Genomic DNA, 22,280 nt, shown 5'->3' with positions numbered 1-22,280 from the left:
TAGCGTCTTCCCCGCTGGGCCCGCTTCCCAGGCACCGTGGCGCCGCAGCTCCCTGGGCTGCTGGGTGGGGCGCAGGCCCCGGCCCTGGAGCTTTCTGGCGAAACGGCCACGTCCTCCTCCCTCACAGCGGCGCGAGGTGGCCGAAGCACAGGGACCAGGAGTGGCGGCAGCGAGTGGCAGCCCCCGGGACCCCCACGACGGGCAGCCGCAGCTGCTGGGGCCTGGGCCGAGCCCTCGGGCAGGGCCCCTCACCAGCCAGGTCCCTGGAAGGCCACGCCCCTGACTGGCACCTGGTGGGGCCCCTGTCGGAGGAGAGCGGGTGCCGGGGGGTCGGGCAGCCGGACACGGAGAGTGTCATGCGCATGTGCAGAGTGCGGCTTCCCGGCAGGCGCGTCCTGCGGCCTCTGGCACGTGTCCCGACAGCCGTCTGGGGCTGGGGGCCTGCGGACCCGGCCTTGACACTTGGCAGAACCTCAGCTACGGGAGCCGCCTCCAAGGTCGGGGCTTCCCCAAACCGGCAGCCGGCTCTCGAGGACCTTGAAGGGTCTCCTGGCACCTTCCTAGGACAGTGGTCTGCAGACGGCGGGCGCTGCCCCACACCGGGGCCCCCTCGCAGACCCCCACGGCGCACACCGGTTCAGGGCCGCCCTGCTGGTCGGCCGCAACCCGGACAGGCGGGGTCGCCGCCTCGCCCAAGGACGCCCCTTTTCCATGTCCCAGCTCACAGCAGGCTGTGCACCCCCGTGCCCGGGGGCAGCTCAACTCCAGCGGCACGAGGGTCACCAGACGGTCAGCCTGCGTGCAGCTGTCGGTCAGCCTGCGTGCAGCTGTCGACCAGCCTGCGGCTCGAGGGCAGCGCCCACGCTCCCGCCCCTGCTCGGCTGCAGTCCGCACCCGCTCCAGGCACCCACCCGGGCCCCCAACTGCGCCTCCCCCCCTCCGCCCCCGGCAGGGGGACCCTTTAAACCACAGGTGGGCGGCCCAGCCTTGGGGGTGAACTCCCGCCAAGTGCGCCCACCACGCGCCGCCTGCAGGCCCCGCGGCGCCCACCCCTGGTCAGCCTCTGACCTCACACCCGCCTGTTCTCCCGGGGTGGCCCCCGACTCCCTGCCCTGATGCCCGAGACCGGAAGTGAGGTCGCCCAGCTCCGCGCCGGCAGCGGCCGGAACAGCCCCCGAAGGCCGGTTCATCTGGGCGCCAGTCATGAAGTGGGCTCACCCCTGAGCTGGGGCCCGGGCTGGGTCAAAGATCACCCCCTGCCCGTGGCCACTGCGTGCCCGCCCAGCCCCGAGCTCCCGAGGTGGAGAGGACGCGATCACACGGACAGAAAGCCTCGTCGATGTTTATTCTACTTCAAGTAACAAAACCTACCAAGTTCCATGTGTTAATGGACAGTGATATAATACTTTGCCATATAAAATACAATTTACAGAAAATTCTATCAAGTAAACCTAAAGAAACACACTTGATTTTTTACATTTGTGTATTTAAATTAGAAAAATCTGTTTTATATGTAAAAAAACCTCCACATCGGATCAGTGTTGGGACTTGACCCCACGGCCGAGGGACAGGGGCCGCCCCCGCAGGGAGGGAGGCCCCGCCCGGCTGGCCCGCGTCTGCCGGCGGGCGGGCGGCCGGCAGCGATGCGCAACCAAGAACAGACCCGGAGAACAGAGGAGACCTCTCGTTTACATTTGCAAAAGTTTATGAAAATATAAAAAAATTATCAAAGTGTATTTGTACAGTCAAATAAATTAGCAAGGTTTTCTCTCTTTCACACTCCAGGACGGGACGCGGGCGTGACAAGGGGCAGCGAGCTGTGTCTCACAGTGAACGCCGGGAGGCTCCTGAGCTCATCCTGCCCTGCCTGCCTCGGACTTGACACGGGTGTCCTTCGTTTCCAAAGACAAGCTTTAAAATTTAACCCTGACGAACCTAACAGCTTAGGGCTGGCGCACTTTTCCTGGGACGTTGGAACTGTGCAAAGGTGACGTTCCACACACACAGTGTTCCTGATTATGGAAATCCGAGAACCCCCCCCCCCCTTTTAAAGTACACTTAATTGGTTTATCTTCTCATTTTGAGGCTGGTAAAGTTGAAGCCTTTTTCAATAAATTGTTATTTAAAATGCAACAATTTGTACTCAGATGTTGCTTTTGTGTTTTTGGGGAAAAAAAAATTTAAGGTGATATATAAAAACTGGGCAAAACTTAAGCAACGTGTTGTTTCCTGGTTGAAACCTGTCATTCAAATTTCTTTAGGAAAAAAAGGAAACCCCATCAGCAGGTGTGTTTCTCAACATTCTGGAGCCCTGCCCCCCGAGGCACCGGCACCCGCGCCAGCGCCTCGGCCCCGCCCCGCCGGGCAGCGTTTGGAAGCCTGGGGGTACGGGTGAGATGTCAGCAACCGGAGGTACGGCTCTGAGGTCCGCGGAGTTCCCTTAGCATTTACCCCGGTCAAGTTATTGGAAGAGATAACTTTATAATCTGAAAAAGCAATATGCTTGTGTAGACACTTTCCCATTTCAGTAATTCTAAATGGAAATATTGAGTCCTTTAGTTGTTTTTAAAAAAGCATCAGAATTGTAAAGATGTGAAATTTTGTAAGAAACCATTATACACAAAATTACAGTAATTTTGGAAGTCCAGAATATTCTATTCATCTAGGTTCACAGCTATCTCAAGAACGACGTGTTCCACACGGCCTGCGACCTTGGCTTTCAGCAGGAAGTGCCCGTGGGCCCTGGCCTAGGTGTGGGGGGCGGGGGCCTCCGCCTTGGGGTCCCGCGTGCTCTCCGTGCTTTTGCTGCGGTCCTTGCGCTCCCGGCCCCGCTCCCGCTCCCGGGCCTTGTCGCGGTCGCGGTCTCTGCTGCGGGACCTGTCGCGGTCCCGCCTCCGGTCCCGGTCCCGGTCCCTGTCCCGGTTCCGGCTCCGCTCACGGCTCCGCTCCCAGTCCCGCTCGCGGTCCCGGGCGCGCCCTCGGCAGGAGTCCTTCTCACGGTGCCGGTCCCACTCGCGGCCGCGGTCCCAGTCCCGCTCGCGGCTCCAGGTCCGGCCGCGCTCACGCTCCCGCCGGCGGTCCTCGAAGGCTCGGCCCTGCCGGCTCTCGCCCTGGGCCTCGGGCTCCTCCAGCGGCTGCTCCTTGGGGCCGGCCTGGCTTCTGTAGTCGGGGCCTTTGCCCTCCCGGAACTCGGGCGGTGCCCACTGCGCCTCGGCCTCAGGGCCCGGGCCGGGCCCCCCGGAGGGCAGGGTGGGCGCTGGGCCGGCCTCGTCCCACCGGTCCTTGCGGAGCTGGGGCGGGTGGCTGGGCAGCTCCAGCAGGGGCCTGGGTGCCGGCTTCGCCCCCTGAGGGGACGGGCCCTGAAAATGGAAGCGGGGAGGGGCGGGCTCGCTTTTGTCGGGAAAAGGGGCGGCCCCCCGGGGGCCCCCGAACTGGAGAGGGGCTGGGGCCCTCTGGCTGGCAAACCTGGGCGGCGAGTTCACCCTTTGCTCTTCAAACTGCTGTGGCTGAATTCCCCTGGGTCCTGGCATGAAATTTGGTGCTTGGCCTCTGGGCCCCTCAAACTGACCAGGATGCGGCCCCCTTGGGCCCACGAAATGGCCAGGGGGTGGTCCTCTCTGCCCCCCAAACTGAGAGGGAGGGGGGCCTCCTCGGGGCCCTTTAAACTGGGCCAGCAGGGGCCTCCGCGGGCCTCCGAACTGGAAGGGGCCCGGGCCTCTGTTTCCCACTGACGGGCCTTGTTCCAGGCCTTCAAACGGAGCCGGAGTCCCGGCCATGTCGCCGTACAGGGCGTCCTGGAACTCCCTCGCCTCGCCGTGCGGATCCTTGCGCTCCTCGAATTGGGGTGGTGCTGCTCCCCTGGGCCCCCCAGGGTGAGAGGGTGAGGGGCCCCTGCTGTCCCCGTAGGGAGGTGGCCCGTGTGGCCCTGAGAACAGGGAAGGGATGGGCCCCTTCTGGGCCCCGAATCGGGCTGATGGGGGTCCTCTCGGCCCATCGTTGTTAGACATGATGTTCTCCTCTGGAAACGCAGGCGCTGGCCCCCGCGGCCCCGGGAAGCTGGGGCCGTGAGGTCCCGACGTTCCGAAAGTGCGGGGTGCAGGCTCGCGCTGGCCGTGGAACTGGGGCCCCGGCGGGGGGTACGGGGCTGCCCCCTCACCAGCTCTGCATGGTGGGTCTCTGTCTCCTTCGGTCTCCATGGCCGAACGATCGCTCTTTTCAGCAAACAGGGCGTTTCTTGGATCCTCATATGGCGACGAGCCAAAGGCTCGGTCCTGAGATGCGAACGCTGGGCTCAGAAACGGGTCCCGCCCGGCCGGGGAGCCGAAGCCCGGCCCCTCACCCTGCGCGGCAAAGCCGGGCGGGAAGCCGGTGCTGGGCGGCGTGGGCAGCAGCACCTTCCGGGCGGGCCGGGCCAGGCCGGGGCCGCCGGCCACAGGAGGGCCGCTGTCGCTGGGCGGCGGGCCTTGGCTTTCCGAGAGCTCGCCTGTGGCGCCCACCTGCTTGCCGGGCCGCGTGGCCTCGTCCCCAGGAGCCCAGGGCGGAGGGGTGGGCTCCTTTTCTTCCGGGGCGGGTGCGCGCCCCTGCCCGGTGGCAGCCCCACCGGGCACTTCTCTGGCGGGCAGGGTGCTGGGCGCGCTGCCGGCGGGAGCCTTTGAGAAGCCCTCGCTCTCGCTGCTCTCCGCGGCCAGCCGCCGGGCCTGCCGGGGGTCCCGACTCTGTCGTGGGTCGGAGCCGGGGCCGGGCCCCTGACTGGCGGGCGGCCCGGCGGCCCTGCTGGAGGCCTGCGGCTCCTGCGGGAGCAGCTCGGCCTTGGGCAGCGAGGCCTTGGGAGGCGGCGACATCAGCGCGTCCGACACCGAGAAGTGGGCCATGGAGGCCCCCACAGCCGCCCGCTGCTGCCGGAGCGCCTCCTCCTGCTCCTGCACCTGCCGCTTCTGCTCCTCGATCTGTCGATTGAGCTCCTCGATCATCTTCTGCTGCTCTGCGAGGGAGGGCGCGGCGGCGGCGCTGCCCCGGGCGTCTGCGCACATCCTGTTCGGCAGATCGTCGATGGTCACTTTGGCTTCTTCTAGAATCGTCTCGTCCTCGGGGTCGTAGGCCACCTCTTCCCGCTCGGCCGTCTCGGAGGCCCTCTCCACGTCCGGCCGCTTCCCTCGGCCCCCGAACTGGGCGTCGAAGGCCCGGTCAGGACCGTACTCCTCTTCGGGGTCATAGGGCCTGTCGTCTTCCTCTTCCTCCAGGACCCTCTCTCTGGAGAACTGACCGAACTGCTGGACGATGGGGTCCAGCAGCGGCGCGGCCGGCAGCCCGCTCTCGGCCCTGGTGTCAGGGCGGGAGGCGGGCGCAGGCTCCGTGGGCTCCACGGCCGCGGGCTCAAACGCTTTCTTCTTCCCAAACAGAGTCTGCAGGATGTGCTCCAGCGGCGAGGCCGTTTTGGAGGCAGAGGCGGCGGCCGCGGCGACTGCCGCCGGGGCGGGTGGGGCCGTGACAGTGCCGGTGGCTCCCGGCTTGAGGGACGACAACATCTTCAACACGGACGAGGAGGAGGACGCGGGCGGTTCTGGCAGAGGGGGCGGGGGCGGAGGGGACCCTGGGGGCGTGGCGCTGACAGCGGTGTCCCCAGAGCTGAGCTGATATTTGGGGGGCTTCTTCTCCGACTGCGAGGCCGGAGGCGCTTTGGGGTAGCCCGGCACGTCCGGCTCCTCCGGCGCCTGCAGCCGGGCCCTCTTCTCCTCCGTCTTGTCTACGTCTCCAGCAGTCGAAGGGCGCTTTATCTTCTGGCAGATTACTAACCCAAGGATTATGTTTGGACGCGGGGACTCGAGACCTGAAAAACAAAACATCGCACCAGTCTGAGAATCTGAAGCCCGCTCTGCCCGTCGGAGGCGAGCTGCAGCAAGGGCAGCAGCGGGGGTGGGCATGGGCGGGAGGCACAGCTTCTGGACCAAGGAGAGCCGAGTGTTTAAAAGGACTGGCAGCGAAAGACATTGACCCCGGGTTCCACCCCCCGAACCCAGCGCTTGCTCCCAAGTAAACTCACTCCAACGGCCAGCATTTACGTTGCACATGTAACATCACACCCAGTGCTCCGGCACTCGGGTGGCAGAGGCGGCGGGGCGGCCGTTGTACGGACGCTGCACTGTTAACCAGCCCCGGGGGGAGCGAGGAGGGACGGCGGCTGAGCGCGCACACGGGGGGGGGGGGCCTGCCCCCCAGCCTGTAACTTGGGAGCGGCAGCAGCGACATCACGCTAAACATACTAACGTTCAACGTCTGATCAGGGACCGACTCAATGGCAATGATCAGGAAGACTGCAACGATCGATGCAGTCCACTCCATGAGGGACGTTCACTGGTGGCTGGTGTCGAAATTAGAATTAACAGGAAAAGTGCTGCAGACTGAAACGACTGAAATAAATATTCTTTCAGGTTTAGAAATAAATTCCACGAGCGTTAATCGACCGAGAGCGGTCTAACGCTGTCCTCGTAAACGCAGGATGTGGTGCGTGAGTGTGTGCCGAGGCGTCCAGAGCACGCACACCAGGGTTCGAGGGCACAGCCAGTTGTTAAGAAAGAGTTACTCCTTAAGGGTCACTCCAGGCACTCCGAACGGTGGCGCATTGTTTCGGGAACGCTGACATTTCAGCAATGAACCCCTACTCCCTAGACAGAATAAACCCAGGCCACCAAAAGGCGAACAAAAACCCCAAGTCACCAAGCAGTAACTTCAGGAGAAATGCCACACAGAGTTTGTTTCAACAGCAGAAGGTGTTTGAAATTAATCAATGTGTAAATAAATTAACAAGTGAGTAACAGACAGCACTTTGGTCCCCAGACGTCCGTGTTAGCCTTACTGCAAAACAAGTTAAAGACCGTTTTCCTACTGTGTGGTTTTAAAGATGGTCCCAAATGACTCCACTGTGTGGCCCTGCCGCCCTCCCCAAACCCCGCCGAGATGGCTGGCAGGCTGAGCACATGCGGCCCCTCCGGCCTCGCAGAGAGCACCGCAGGGCTAATGCTGCATCGCCACCCTCCCCACCGGGGTCCTTCCGGCCCCTCCTCAGGCCACCATGCGAGCTGAGGCGTCCACTGAGGACCCGCAGGGCTCGCGGGCAGCTGCCCACGTGGGGACAGCCCTGAAGCTGCCTGTCTCTGTAGCACCTGCCACCAGTGGTAAGGGGCTGTGGGCAAGGGCTGGGGCCGGCGTGGGGATGTCCCCTGGGCAGCCCAGAGCTGGATAGGCGGGTTCCCAGCGCAGGGACTGCGCCAACACCAGGCTGTGGCGCCAGCCGAGCTGCAGGTCCATCGGCTGTGTGCCAGGAGGTCCCTGCGCCCACCCCCGGGCAGACAGGCCACCGGCCCTGTGGCACGTGTGCCTGGCCGGCTACAGCCGCTGCCGCGCTCCCTGCAGCACACAGGCCCCCGCCCCGCCCCACCCCACACTCACGGGCACGGCTGTGGCCGTGCCGCTTCAGAGCACCGCTGGGAGACGGAGGTGGCCCACAGCCGGGCACCGAGGCAGCTGGCAGGGCTCCGCGCCTGCACGCGCCTGTGAGCGCTCCGACGGCTCCGGGACTGGGGCGTCGGTTTTGAATTTCCCGACTAACCTTCCCCAAAAGCTAAGCCAAGTTTGACCTGGGTGCGCAGAACACGGCCCGCCCGCGTTGGGAAGCCGTCCAATTGTGTTCTCCTAGGCGTGTGTTCACGTACGGGCTGCGCGGGTGTCTGAAATGGAACGAGCACCTCGGAAGTAACTTCCATTCATGAGACAAAAGGCTCGCTGCTCCGACAGAAAGGCGGCCTCTCCTGAGACCCGCGGCGTCCGCCGGGGGCCACCCACTGCTGGGAGGCGGCCGCCCCCGCCGCCCCTCCGGGCCCTCCCACTCACCCCCACGCCGGCTGCAGTGAGGCGCCCGGGCGGCCCGGTTGGCCACACCCCCGTCCCGCTGTGGGCAGCGGGGCGCACCTCCCCTCCCCCTCCCTTTCTGAGGGCCGTCGAGGCTTAGAATTCCTCAAGCAGATGAGAACGACCGGTGGGGGGCGGCTCCCTCGCTGTGTCACCCTGCATTTCCCGACAAGGAGCCCAGGCAGCCGCTGACCCCTTGACCCCTCCGCAGGACCGGGGCAAACGCTGACCAGCGGACCGCGCTGTGCGGATGGGGACAGGCCTGCGTGGCTGCCTTAATCTGACCCCGAGGGGTCACGGGGAGGGGCAGCCTCGGCTCAGCGCTACCAGCAGACCGCCCGCGGCAGAGGCGCCCAGAAGCCCAGGGACAGAGAGGCCTGGAGAGGCGCGGGCTGTGGGAAGGGAGGGGGCGCTGGCGGGGGCCCTGGGCCCCCGACCTGGCCCGTCGCAGCGGAGGCCTGGCTTCAGGGACTGGCTCCTTCACCCCCAGCGACGAGAAACGCTGCCTTTCCCCCGAAACCCCCCGGCACGCGCCACTCCCCATTGCGCAAAACGAGAACCCTGCTGCAGTCTGAATCGGTCCCGACAAAACGCGCCGCGACTGGAACAGCGCCGTCTGAGAGGCACGCGGGACAGCCCTCACGTGACCGGGGAGCAGCGAGGCGGCGCGTACGGGTGCGGGTGCCTCCTCTCACGTGCACACGCACGCAGAACCCACGCGGCGGGGACAGAGCCGCCGGGCTCAGCGCCGCCGGTCAGAGCCACCCGCCCCAGCCAGGGCTCGGGCCGCAGGGCCACGCCCTAGGCCGAGGGGCATCGGCGGGGGACAACAGGTGCCGGGGGCCAGCGCTCGGTTCAGATTCAAACACACGACGACCAGTTTCCATGAAGTATTTTTTATTGATTTCAAAGGAAAAGACGGATACATTCAGTAGGGCCTGTGGCTCGGGTCACAGTGCACAGCTGGACACACAGAGAGAGGCTCACCTGGCAGCAGGGAAGGCCCAGCCCCAGCCCACGAGAGCACAGGAGAACCGCGGGCAGAAGGCACTGGGCTGTGATCCCGCAAGGAGGCCCCGCCCGGCCCCCGGAGGCAGCGCCTGCCCCTGCTCCCACGGCCCGCATCCCAGAAACGCCCGGCCGTGCCTGCCGTGGGCCAGGGCACCTGAAGCCTGCCTGTCTCTGGGCGGGGGGCGGGGGGGGGTCCTGGCCTAGCGCTGGCCTAGCCTGGTCCTGCTGGGCTCACACAGGAACCACGCAGGCGCCCAGTCTGACTGGCCAGCCATGTACAAGCGAGGCCGCGTCCCCAGGGCTGGGGCCGCCAGGGCCAGCGACGGAGCTGAGCGAGTGCCCGCAGGGACCCTGGGGCCCTCTGAAACCACGCCGCCCCGGTACTGAAACGCCGCATGTCACACGAGACCCCCCCCCGGCCCTTCCGTGGACAAGCCATGTAGGCATGCGAGGCCGTGGCGTCCTGCACCCTGAGCACGCTGTGCTCTCGGGGCTGGCGGGCGGCCAGGGAGGGTGGTCAGCGCCGGCTCACAAGGCCGGGCTCGGAATAAGCACCATCGCTTGCTGCTCCGGGGCGGACAGCAAGAGCTCAGGGGACTGTCATCTGCCTTGCGGGCTCCCACGGCCGGGGCAGGGTGGGGAGAGAGCTGCACCTTGTCGCCTACGGGGTGCGCACATCGGCCCCCCCACAGCAACCCCACCCGGGCGGCGGCCGGGGCCCACGCAGACCACGGCTCCCGAAGCTGGATACGGGCCCCGCCCCCCAACCCGGCCTGGGCTTCGTTTCCTCCAGAAAGCTGAGGGGGACAGAGCGCAGGGCCTCAGCACAGCCAACCCTGGTGGACACTCCCTGGGCAGAGGACAGCACCGGGCTGCAACGGGGTCAAGGGCGCGCCCACCAGGCCAAGGGGCCAGTGCTCGCTGGGGATGTCACCGCCCCCGAGACAGGGCCTGCCCCCCAGAGGAGGCTGCACCGAGACCAGCGCAGGGAGGCAGGGAGGCAGGGAGGCAGGGAGGCAGGGAGCACTGCGACAGCGGGGGGCGGGGGAGCCATCCCGCCCAGCCTTCCATCCACAGGCGCACACGACACGCAGACACACACACGCAGACACGGCATGGGAGCGGCACACACAGACCCCACACGGGAGTGCACAGGTCCCACGGTGCCCACGTGAGACGGGAGAGGGAGGCCCTGGCCTGGCGCCGGGTTTGCTGACGTGGACTTTATAAACGTACGTGGACGTTAACGTACCAGAGAGACAGTGGTATCGGCATGAAAAGCGACACACTGAATCAAAGAGGCTCACACGTAGAAGGATGCCCTTAAAAAAGAGCCTCGTAAGCGTTCACGGGCAAAAATGGCTTCGTTTCTAAAACCCTTGTGTGCCCTCAGGGGGTGTCCCAGCCCCCGCAGAGGCGGCCTGCTTGGCCCACCGACTGCGTGTCCTGAGGCCGCCCCCCCCCCGCCCCCCGCAGCCCAGGCAGCGGGGGCTCAGAGCAGGGATGCTGTTCCGGGGCCCGGGGCCCAGCCCCACCGACCCACCTCCACCGGCACAAAGGCCCTCGCTTGCCCCCGGCCGGAGGCTCCTGGCGGGCTCTGCGCGGTCAGCGTCTTCGCCTCGCCCGCAGGGCCAGGACGCCTCCCTCCGGGCCCTCTGGGGACCAGCCAGCCACGTCGTCGAGCTGCTCCCCCAGGCCCTCCCTGATGTCCGCGAGGGGCCCTCTCTTCACCCAAGGAGCACGAGAGGGGACACCCTGAAGTCCCGGCTCTTCCAGTGCGTGCGGCGCTGAGACGGCGCCCTGTGCTGCGCCCGTGGACGCGGAGCCCAGCCCGCCTCCTGCTCTGCTCGTGACGGCCGGGGACCCGGCATGCCTACGGGGGGCCGCCCCCAGCCCAGCGAGCACGGGGCACGGCGGGAGACTCGCCCGGCCGGGTGTCGTGGGTGAGGACGTGGCGGTGCCAGGAAACAGGCAGCACCGTCGTGGTGGTCGGAGCACTTGGCCACCGCCTCCAGGACAGAGCCCTCCCCCGAGCACGCACTGCGTGTCCGGCGCTCCGTCTTCCCGGCACCCCGCGGCCGAGGGGCGTGTCCGCGTGCGCGCCTTCCGCCAGCTTCTTCTCAGGGCGTCGAGAGCTGTGCCCTCAGACCACGTGCCCTTGGACTCGCCCTCGACCCCTCGACGAGTCCAAGCTTTTTTAAGGCTAATTTTTAAGTAATCCTTTAAAAGCAACACTTTATAAGGAAGAAGCAAACACAAAGTATTTTGAGAAAAATAAAAGAACTAAACTTGGAGCAGCACATTTGAAACTCATTACTTCTAGCAACACCTCCTCCTCCGCTACCGTTTCCCGAGCCTCCTGCAGCGACTCCCTGGCGGAGCTGGAGAGCGCCGGCCGGGCGCTCCCGCGCTGGGTGCTGGCAGAGCCCTGCCGGCAGCAGGTGGGGTGGCCGGCTGCCAGGAAGTGTCGCCTCTCCTCACAGGCTCTCCTCCAGGCTCCTGAGCACCTGAACTGTCCACTGACCCCAGGCCACGAAAGGCTGGACGCTATGGGTCTTTCCTTCCGTAACACTTTTCTAGGATGACTTACACTGGTAACAAGGGCACTTCTAGGGCCGCCCTGGACAGCCCGGAGCTGCCCGCCAGCTAACCGCCGCTTCACGTGACCGCTAGCTCCTGCTCCCGGACAGTGCGGGAGGTGGCGTGACCCCTGGCAACCGATCAGGGAGACTCGGGGTTGGGGACACAAGTGATCCCAGGGGCCTGGCCAGCCCCCAGAAAGCTGCTGCTTACCTGGTCCCTCGAAGGGCAAGAGCTTGGGCGGCACGGGGTCCTCAGCGCTCAGGGGGATCAGATAGAGGTCTTTGATGTGCCTGCTGTTGTTTGCGACAACGCCGAAGCGGCCGCGGCTGCTGAAATAGGAGTAGAGCGAGATGTAGGCCACCTCCTCCTCCTCCGTGGCGGGATGGAAGCGGATCAGACACAGCTCCTGCAACACAAACCGGACGGCACGTCGGCCCGCGGGGCCCAGAGGCGGCAGCGGCCTGAATGAGAGGGATGCGGGGCCTGCCCTGGATCTCACAGGCCTGCCGTCCCGCCGTGGGCAAGGGGGTGGCAGGCAGAACACAGGCTCGACAGCCACGCGGCTGCACTCCCGGCCGGGGGCCTCGCACCGCCACCCGCCCGTGCGGCCCTCACGCCCAGGAGACAGCCCCCGTGCAGGGCAGGCAGAGGGCCACAGGTGCTGCTTGCACACAGGAGGCAGAGCCTGTGAACCGACAGCGAACGGCAGCCCGGCCCCCAGAGCACCACCTGTGCAGACACCGGGGCGGCTAACCTCGGGGCGCGCGGCACACGGGCCCGTCCACGAGGCCTTGCCCCACGCCCCCATCTGCAAGGACGCCAGGAAATGGGGGCCGCTCGCCCCACCGACCTGCACGCGAGCCAAGTCAGAGCAGGGCCCGCGCTGCTGCGCCCACGCTCACAGGCCCGCCCAGCTCCAGACGGGACTGCGCGCCGCCTGCAGACAGCGAGGAAGCTGCAGGCTGCCACTGCTCGCGGTGACCGGCCAGGGCAGGACGTGAGGGCAGAGCGCCTCCTCCGCAGGCGCGGACTGTGGGCGGTACCTTCGACACAGAGGACTTGAGTTTGCCGACGTAGTCCCACACGGTCCTCGGTGCGATCCGCCCCCCGATGTGGATCGTGTCGGGCAGGTCCTAGACGAAACAATGTCTGCTGAGCGACGGGTAAAGCCAGCCCGCAGAGGCCGCCGGCCGGTTCAGCTGCCCCAGGCAGCGAGCTGAGGAAACCAGGCAGCGGCAGAGAGCTCGGCGCTCAGCGTTCCAGACGCTGCTCGGTTATCAGACACGGGGACCGAGTCACCCAGACCGTGGGGAGAGGACAGCCTCGAGCCGCACAGCATGCGACATGAGCCAGTATCCCAGCAGTGCTGTCTGCTCCTGGCTCAGGTCCCAGCGCGACAGCCCTCCACGGACGGTGTCACCGCATGCCACAGCAGGTCACACACGTGGGTCAGCGCCCGGGTGGACCACAGGAGGAGAGGATGGACCGTGGCTTCTTCCCGGAAGCTGGGAGGCCCAACTTCCCATGGGAATTCCTGCCCAACCGCCTGACCCGTGGACTCGCTGTGCCTCACCCACCAGTCCCCGAGCGCCTTCGTGCCCAGGCGCTCAGCTGGGGACCACCTCCAGGACCCGAACTCCTGTAAGAGGTGCACGCGCACACCCTTGGCACTAACCTCACTGAGATAATCAAAACATCCCGAGACCGGGTAAGCCTTCGTGACGAACTTGGCTACGCTCTGCATGTTAATGAACCCTTTCCAAATGGTGCTGAGCCGAGACAGGAAGAGGGGCGCGTCTCCGTCCGGGGGGGACCTCGGCTCTGCCGTGCTGCAAAACAGGACCGGAGAGGAGGGGTGAGGCGCTCTCTGCACAGACATGGCCCCGAGTGCCAGCGCGCCCTGGAAGCCTGCTCTTTCAAACCAACTACATCGTTACGATGTAAGTGCACATCCTGGTCAGAAAAAACCAAACAGGCAACAGAAACCACAGGCCATGAATTCAACTGTTTCCTAGTGAGAGGAGGCGCCCCCCGCAGGCCCGCAGAAGAGGAGCAGCGTGCGGCCGGGTGATTTCAGAGCCGAGCGCCGAGTTGCTCCTCCTGCTCTGCCCCCCGCCGCCCCCCGCTCACGCACAGAGCGCGAACCCACACGCAGAGACCACACCTGATGCTCGGGGACGGCGGGATGGACAGCAGGTATCTGGGCTCGGGGGACGAGGACGGCTTGGCCAGTATGGACTTGGGCACCAGCACCGGGGGCGCGGCCGGCTTCGGGCCGTCCTGCTGCGGCGCGGCCAGCGGGGTGCTGTCTGGGGGGGCCGCCGCGGGCGGCGCGATGGTGCTCGCCGTGCTCTGTGCGGTCCTGGGGTCGCGGCCGGACACGGTGACGGTGGTGACCACGGTGCCCCCGCTGGGGGCCGGGCAAGAGGGCCCTTCCGGGGCGGAGGGCTCACGGCGGCTGTCTCCCGGGGTCCCGGGGAGGCCCCTCTCCGAGGGGGCCTGGGGCGCGCTCTCTGGGTCGGGTTCAGAGGCGTTTCCAGGCAGCGCTTCCAGGACTGTGTCGTCGGCAGGGCCGAGAGCTGGCTCAGAGAGCGAGCTGTCGCACTTGAGTTTGGACTCTTCTCTCTTCGCAGGAGCCGATGTTTTCTGTTTTTTCGGGGCTGGTTCATCTTCTGAGGGAAGCTGACCTGAAGCACACGAGGAGGGTCGGGGAGGGTCGGGGAGGGTCGGGCGTCCCCGGGGCCCCGCCTGCCCCGCGCAGACGCCGGTTCTGCCAAGGCGGGGGCCGGCCTCCGCGATTCCCAAAGACCAGCCCAGCCTCGTTCATTTTTAAACTTCGGCTGAACACAATCGCCATGGAAGGGTCAGCGACCTGGAGCGAATCCCCGCCCCCACCTGCCCCGCTCACCTGTGCAGATCCTGCAGTTCAGGTCGAAGAGGTGGGCGCGGTGCTGGCCCGTGGTGTCCTTCAGCATGCTGCTGAACACGTCCAGCGCGGGCGCGGCGCTCTTCTCGGGGGCGGTGCGCACCGACTCTTGTTCCTGAGAGAGAAGGACGGGACACTGCGGCCACCGCTTCCCGGTCGGGCTTGGGGTAGGAACCCCCAGGGACGAGCCCTCAAGAGCAACGCAGCCGCGCAGCCTGGACCCCAGTGCTCACGTCTGAGTCTGACACGGGCGGGGAGTCTTCCAGGTCAGGGATGGCCTCTTGCCTGGCGGCCACCTTCTTACTCTCCTGGTGCAGCTTCGCTCTGGGCTCTGCCATCTGAGAGGGAAGACGCAGGTTACTCCCTTTCCGGGGGCTCCCCCGCCCGCCTTGCAGCGTTCACTTCCGGAGAAGTGCGGCCGCCGCCCTCGGCACTCACGGGCTTTGTCGGCCTCTCCTTCCACGTGGAGAGCTCTTTAGACACAAGTTCTTCCGGCTTCATTCTCACAAGTTTGGCCAAAGAGATCTCTTCCCGCAGAACACGATGGAAGAGGCCCTGCAAAAGAGTGTCTCTCATCCTCTGGTTTCAAATAGCCGAGTGGCTGTTTCTAAGATCCAAGAAAAGGCACAAAGAGGACAGGGCAGGTGGCCAAGTGACAGTGGGGCGCGGGCCGGAGCACCGGACCCAGGCAACGGGGGCCTCGTGGCACGCAGCCCCCCAGAGCCCGTGCGAGCCGCCGTGCCCGGGGGCTCCGGGCCAGGCCCCACCCCGCTGACCGCAGGCCCATGCCGCACCGCCTGCCTGAGACCCTGGGGAGGCCCCGGCCAGCGCCAGGGGGCCACGCGAGCGGCAAGGGAGAGGAGACCCCTTTCCACGGGGCGGCTCACAGGCAGGCAGGAAGCCAGGGCTTCCCACCGCACCCTGCTCCTGGGCACAGGGGAGACTCCAAGAGGCCGAAGACATGCAATGCCCGCGATGAAGGACAGCCCAGGAGGCAGGAGCCGCCCCAGGCAGGTGTCTGCGAGGACGGAGCCCCCCGAGTGTGCACAGGGCCCGCCGCCACGGGAGCCCGGCGGGCAGGCCCACTCTGCTGCCGCGCGGCAACGACAAGACCGAAGATGCGGTGGAGGCGCCCCAGTGCAGGGCTGCCTGCGCGCTCCTGTCCAGGACGCGGCCTTTGCTCTGGAGCCAGCGAGGCGGCAGGAGCGCAGCTGTCCCGCCAGGCGCCCAGGACACGAGCGTGCGAGAGGAAGACGGCCCCAGGGCTGCAGGGAAGGGCGGGCCGGGGGGAGGCGCCCGCACACCCAAGCCGACGGCCCACGGCCGGCACCGCGGGGGCTGAAAATGCCTGGTGGCTTCCATGAAAGGGCACGAGTGTTTTAACGTGCCGCGTGCGGCGCAGCAGGGCAACCCTCAGCCGCAGAGCCCGCGTGTGCCCTCGGCGGCAGGAAGCCCGGCCGGGGCACCGACACACACCTGGTTCTTGGGGTCCTTGAGGTTGAACATGATGCTGCGGTATTTGCTCTTGTAGCGATTGTCGGTGACATGGAAGAGGTTGAACATCTCCTTCTCGATGTGGAGGGCGACCTTCCCGACCTCGCTCTCTGTCATCATGAGGTCGTCACTGTCACTGGCTCTAAAGGGACGGGAGGGCAGTGTAAACCCCGCGCTCCCAGCTCGTACCATGGCAGCAATCAGACAACCGAGCACAACAGCCTACCTCTTCCACAAAATCTCCTTCAAGGAGCGCCGAATATTTTGCCGGATCTGTGAATTTGGCTGCGATGGGGCAGCGTTCGAGGCCCCCAGACGGCCTGGGGCTGGGGAGGCCAAGGGGACAGAGGCCGCCATGGGCTTCCGGGCAGCACCCCCCAGGGTGGTGGGGGCAGGCGGCCTTTTGGAAGCAGCCGTGGTGGCGCCAGGCCCCAGCCCCGTCTGCTTGGTGGAGGGAGCGCTGCCTGAGGCAGCAGCCGAGGGCCAGGGCCGCTTGGGGATGGTGCCGGTGAAGCCCGAGGGCAGCTTCCGGACGGCCGGCTTGGCCGCACCTGGGAAAGGAGGTGACTTCTTCGGGAGGAGTCTCCGGGGCGAGGGCTGCCTGCCGCCCAGAGCAGGGCCCGGCGCCACCACCTTCTTCGTCCCCGCAGCTGCCGTGTTCTCCTCCACTTGCCGGTCCTCCTTCACGGCTGCAAAGGACATACAACGTGAGTGAGGCTGGAGGACACGCCTGTGTGCAGCGGGGTGACCCGGAAGCACGCACAGCCTCCACCTAGCAAAAGCTCACCAGGCCGCAGCCGGGCCCGGGGCGCACTGCAGGGAGCGCCATGTGCAGCGCGCGCCTCCAGGCCGCCGAGCGGCGCAGCTGGAAGTGCAGAGAGCGAAGCGCTCCCTGAGGGTCGCAACTGCTCTGTACTTCAGAAAGGCAGGCCTGCCCCTGCCGTGCTGCCGCCACACTGACACATCCAACCTGAGGTTTTACGAGGCCATCAGCTAAGCTCGGAGGGGCGAACCTCACGTGACGCCTGGGCAGGCACAGAGGACACTTCGTTAAGGACTCAAGTGCCGTTCATTTATAAGCGTGACTCTGAAAGAACCTTCTCAGGGTGGGTCAGACAGACGCCCTCCCTATGACCCTCAGGGCTTTGGAGGGTCACCCACAGGTGTTCATCATTCTTTTGGGCAAAGTCGATATGTTGACATTGACAAAACACAGGAAGGGAGCAGAACGCTGCAACATGGGACCCCGATCTCCGCTACACTAAGGTGACGAGAACGGGCCATGTCGGCGCATAAACGGACTTCCTGCTCACAGCCGCCAGCGGTGTTTGATCACTCGTCAGGGCCACACGTGAACACTTGTGATTCGAACGAGGATTGTACACGAGAGCTAAAAACATTACTAAAACCCTTCAATGTGCCCAAAAATTTTGATACCAGGACTTTTTCTTTAAAGAAGAGAATATGCTAAAGGATTGATTACACTGCTCCTGTCAGACCCTCACAATTCTGGTCTTAGGTAAACAAGGAAGATGGCGCTGAGCCGGGGCCACGGCCCAGGCCCAGCGCGGGCAGCCGACCGCAGCCGGCAGGCACACTGATAGGAGGCCGCCGCCCGAGGCGGGCCAGGACACTGACCAGGCCACACGGGAGCCGATGGAGAAGGCGCCTCGCCAGGTGCAGGCTCTTCTCGAACTGCCCGGGCAGCAGCAGAGCCCCGAAACCTCCTGGGCCCCCAAGCGGGGCTTCGACAGACGCCCGAGCTCTGTCGACTCTACCCAGAGACTGACAAGCAGCCTGTCCCGGCTCACCAGGGCTCCCTTCGCCTTCCAGTGAACGGCAGGGCAGGCGGGGGGCGGGGAGGCTGAAACCTGCCTGGGGGCCCAGCCCCGCCCACAGACGAGCCCTGGCGGGGCACCCCCAGCCCGAGCAGCCGCCGCCACCGGCCGTGCCCACGCTGGCAGAGGGCCAGAGCCGCCACCCGCGAGGACTTCCCTCTGCAGCAGCAGGCGAGGCCAGCTCAGCAACGGGCTTTGCGGCCAGCACACAGGCACCTGGCGTTTCTTCCACTTTGTGGTAGGAATGAAACCACCTCGTCTTACAAAGTTTGCAGCAGCACCACCTGGACCCCAACGCCAGGGCCGCGTGTGAAGCCCTCGGTGCCCAGCCCCAACCCGGACTGCAGGGCCGCGTTTCCTCCCCGAGCCCTCGCCGCCCCGTGCAGCCCACACTGCGCCGCCAGGCCCAAGCCAGCCGGCCTCTCCGCCTGCCCTGCTCGTCCTCACCCACGTCCAGTCACCACGCTACACCCCTGAAGCTTCGCTCCCCTGGGAAGTGGATCTCTGCGGGAAGCCAGCTGCCAAGTCAGACAAAGCAAGGGGATGTCAGGAAGGAGACGAAAGCACCTGTTCCAGGTGTGCTGCTTCACCGGATCGAGCCCACACAGGAAGGGCCGCTGCAGGTCGGCACCTGGGGACTTGACGCTACCAGCTGGGACGGGGCTCATGGCCTCGGGCTCCGGTTCAGTGACAGGGTAAGGGTGGGGCGGGGGGCCTCAGGCGCTGGCCGGCAGAGGGGCGGCTGCGCCCCGCCAGTCACAGAGGGAGGGGCTGCTGCAGGCGAAGAAGGGGGCCCTTCGCAAGCACAGACCCTGCGGAGTGCGCCTCCGCAGCGCGCTCCGAAGGCACCTCCGAGAAGCCGGCCTGGAGCGCTTCCAGGAACCCCAGGGGGCCTGACTCTTAACGCCCCGGACGCCTGTGCCGCAGGCCTTGGGACGAATCTCGTTGTCTAACACTCTCGTCATTTCAGGCGACAGCCTGGTGCTAACGCCAATGACATCTGCCCTGGGTCTCCAGGTGAGAACCCAAGAGCCACACTTCTGGTCTAGCTGGGGCTTTCTCGCTCGTCGGGGAAAACCCACTGAGAGGCTGCCTTCAGGGCCTGCCCGGCACGGCCGCTACCCAGAGCGGTTAACGGCCCACACGTGCGCTCTCCTTACAACGCAGGGGATGGCCTTCCTGAACCATTAGGCCATTTTGTAAAATTAATTGCTTTCGCCTTTTAAAAGTCAACCTTCACTAACCTTTACCTGCTCCCCAGGGGATATAAATAGGTATCATTAAACTAATTATTGGTAAAATGTCTCAAGACGGTGGACTCCAAGAGCAAGCCGGCCACATCCCTCTCCTACTTTGAAGGGACGTCTGAAACATGCGAACACTTCCACGCAGCTGCCACCCACAGGCACGCCTGGCCCGACTGAGCTGCACTCGGGATGCGCAGCCCGACAGCGGCCCTGGTGCGGTGCTAGAAAGTTCTGAAAGTGAGAGAAACACTGCTGTTTTAGAGAAGACCTACAACCAAACCTGCAAAACCTCCATCCAAATTCACGCCTACCTGTCCGGCTGCGTGCAGCTTCTCAGAAGGGCAGGGAGGGACTTGGTAACTAGGGAGAAGGAACTCATCCTGGAGCAGCAGCAGCACGTCCCACGCTGGGGTGGCTGCAGGGACTGTGGCCGCCCACGAGCTGCGGGCTCCCTGCTGGCACGGCCCGCAGTGGCCTGGCGCCCGTCTGGGTCCCCCCCGCCCGGCAGCCAAGGGGCCTTCAGCGTCCACACCTGGGGCTTGCCTGCCTCCGGCTCCAGGCCAGGCTGACTCGGGGAGCCAGCCGATGCCTCCACAGCTGTGGGGGGCAAGGCTGCCCGAGGCCAGGCCCCTGCCCGAGCGCTGCGTCTGCTGCGGGCCCCGTAGGTCGGGGCGAAGCCAACCACCGGCCGGGCGGCCAGGGCTCCCCCGGACCAGCCCTCAGCGACTCTCTAATTGGCTCGTTTCCCAGTGAGCGTGAAGCGAGGGCCCTGTGCCACACTGCCAGGCGGGCGGTGGCACGGCGCGGCCACTGGGTGGCACTGGCGGACCTCCATGGAGACGGGAGGACACAGGTCTCCACTGGCGGCGCTGCCCTGTCCCTGCGTGGAGGCTGTGCAGGTGCCCAGACGAAGCTGTCGCAGGGGTGGGAGTAAGTGTGGGGGCACACCCGGCCAGCACAGCTCTGCGCGCCCACACCCAGGGACGGGAGTCCCGGGACAGCCCGCCCAGGCCCTGCACCAGCGAGCAGCCCCTCAGTCACCAACTGCTTTAGATCTCGTCCCACCCAGACAGTGCTCTTCACCCTGAACTCCCAGCCGCAGGCAGGCACACCGACGCCTGTGGCGGGCCCGCCGCGGCCGGGCGATTGGCTGCAAACGCCAGAGATCGAGTGTCTGGGGCGCCCGCAAGCCCGACCACACGGCAGGTGCAAGGCAGTGGCTGGAGGCCCTCGCGGGGTGCCCCCGCCCTGGGACTGCCCAGACTGGGGACGCAGCCCCCGCCCCACAGCAGCGCGCCCCCCCGCGGGTCCCACGCCCGCTCGGCTGTCACCCCTGGAGGGACCGTCTCTGGAACAGGGACGCACATGAGGGCTTGGGTGCCACGGCAGAGGGCCGTGTGGGAGGGGACTCTTCACTGTGACCTCCATTCTACTGTCAGCTCAGCGGGAAGCACACAATGAAGTTTCTCATTGCAACTTTGTTTCCTGTCAAGATTCTTCCTAGTGTGAAAAACCCATCAACAGTAGCAAGAGAAATTTTGCTTTTGTGGGTTTGCTTAAGTATTTTGAGCTATTCTTCCATCAGTACCACCAAGCACTGATTTGCTTTTGTCAGGAAACACCAGTTCCCCACAGCACTCAGGCGCAGGAGCGCCCTCTGAGGCTGCTCAGGTTGGAGGCTCTGGCCTGGGGACGGGCACCTCTCCTCTGATGGCCTTGTTCCAGGTCCTGCTCGGGTGAGCTCTGCCCTCGGGAGAGGTGCGTAGGACTCCCTAAGAAATCTGCAAAAAGCCTGGTGTACATCTGGTCAACGTTCTTCCTTGTTCTCTGCCTCACATACGGTGTTTTTAACATCCATGTTGGACTGGTAGCACAGGAAAACTGTCCTTGCCCTGCCTGGTGGGGCTCCGTGGACTGAGTGCCAGCCTGTGAACCAAAGGGTCGCCGGCTTGATCCCCCGTGTAGGGCACAGCCTGGGCTGTGGGCCAGGTCCCCGGTAGGGGGTATGTGAGAGGCAACCACACGCGGGTGTTTCTCTTGCTTTCGCCCTCCCTCCTCCTCTAAAAAAAAACAAAAACAAAAAAAACAAAAAAAAAAACTGGCCCAATCACTCAAGACGAAGAGCGGGCGACATGTGACCCAGGCCTCATAGGGGCTGGGTGTGTCGCTCAAGGGGGCTGGCAGCCGGGCAGCCCGGCGGTGTGGTGGCCCGGGGTCCTTGGCGGATGCTCCCCGCCACCCGAGCCCACGGCTCACTACTCTAACCACAGGGCAGGGCTTCGGGGCCGGAGACCCTCCCCGCGCTCCTGGTCACAGCGGGCCCCGGGGCGGCCCGGGGTGGCCGTTACCTGCGCACTCTTCCTGCGGAGCTCCTCCGGGTCCGCCCGTACAGCGGCAGCCGCCCCAACCTTCACTTAAACAAACGAAGTGGCAAAACTTATCCGTCTTCTAAGTTTACTTCTTTAATTCTCAGCAGCTAAGAACATAACTATGTGCATGGCTTTGTGCCTCAAAGATTAAGGACGTGAAGTGTTTTACAACTTTACACAAGAACGTCTGAGACTCGCGCGGTCCAGTGGGCGGCCGCAGCAGCAGCATCTTCAGAGGGGACCCTGGACTCTGACAGACAATGATGCCGCCGGAGCATCAATCTTCAATCAGTATTAGGGTGGACCCAGAATGCCCCAAGGTCACATGACGGTCACTGAAGAGCAGGTGTAGGGAGCAGGACCTGTCTGAGCTTTAGGGAACTTCCAGCCTCCCCTGGGGGCTGAGGGGTTTCGTCTCAAATGTCAAAGTTGTGTGCCTGTGAAACCTTCCCCCGAACTAAACTCCTACTTAGCTGGCTAGTTTAATGTTGTAAAAAGTACACTTGCAGATGCCACAAGAATGCCCCCAACAGCCAAGGACACGGGAGCCCATGGGCGCTGTGCTGGGCCCTTCCTCCGGGCAGGCCGCGCGCCCCTAACGGGCGGGTAGCTGGGTTCGTGTGTGAGGCCAGCTTTGTCTCCAGCCGTTTTATTGCCCGGATGATTCCAGGAGAGACGGGGCAAATGGCCCCCCCACTGCAGGCGTCTACGCCCTGTGCCCGGGCTCCAGGCCTCCCACGTGTTTCTCGCAGGAAGCGCGTGCCCTGCGGAGGGGTGGCGTGCGCTCCCGGAGCCCGTGCCCGCTGCGGGGCAGCACTTCCGCCCGCCTCTGCCCCGTGCGCCCGAACTGGGGGCCGGGCTGCCTGCTGCCCCGGGGCCCGAGGCTGGACAGACCGGGGTGTGCGGG

The 22,280-nt window shown here is 65.3% G+C and overlaps 1 protein-coding gene across 1 annotated transcript in view; it reads right to left on the bottom strand.

Moving 5' to 3' along the window:
* Positions 1-2,329: 2,329 nt before the first annotated feature.
* The window catches only part of DIDO1 (death inducer-obliterator 1), a 28,397-nt gene continuing 8,446 nt past the window's right edge, over positions 2,330-22,280 (bottom strand). The window contains exons 6-15 of the mRNA XM_054577546.1: positions 16,146-16,608; positions 15,902-16,061; positions 14,864-14,980; positions 14,659-14,763; positions 14,408-14,540; positions 13,664-14,186; positions 13,175-13,328; positions 12,543-12,632; positions 11,710-11,905; positions 2,330-5,827 (exon numbers count right to left, since the gene is read on the bottom strand). Coding sequence (XP_054433521.1) covers positions 2,748-5,827; positions 11,710-11,905; positions 12,543-12,632; positions 13,175-13,328; positions 13,664-14,186; positions 14,408-14,540; positions 14,659-14,763; positions 14,864-14,980; positions 15,902-16,061; positions 16,146-16,608 — 5,021 coding nt within the window. The 3' untranslated portion in view covers positions 2,330-2,747. The remainder of the gene's footprint in view (positions 5,828-11,709; positions 11,906-12,542; positions 12,633-13,174; positions 13,329-13,663; positions 14,187-14,407; positions 14,541-14,658; positions 14,764-14,863; positions 14,981-15,901; positions 16,062-16,145; positions 16,609-22,280) is intronic.

This window comes from Pteronotus mesoamericanus, unplaced genomic scaffold (genome assembly GCF_021234165.1).
Source record: "Pteronotus mesoamericanus isolate MK-2021 breed Mesoamerican mustached bat unplaced genomic scaffold, CSHL_Meso_final contig_436, whole genome shotgun sequence".
Taxonomy (NCBI): domain Eukaryota; kingdom Metazoa; phylum Chordata; class Mammalia; order Chiroptera; family Mormoopidae; genus Pteronotus; species Pteronotus mesoamericanus.
This window is presented reverse-complemented; position numbering and strand designations above follow the sequence as displayed.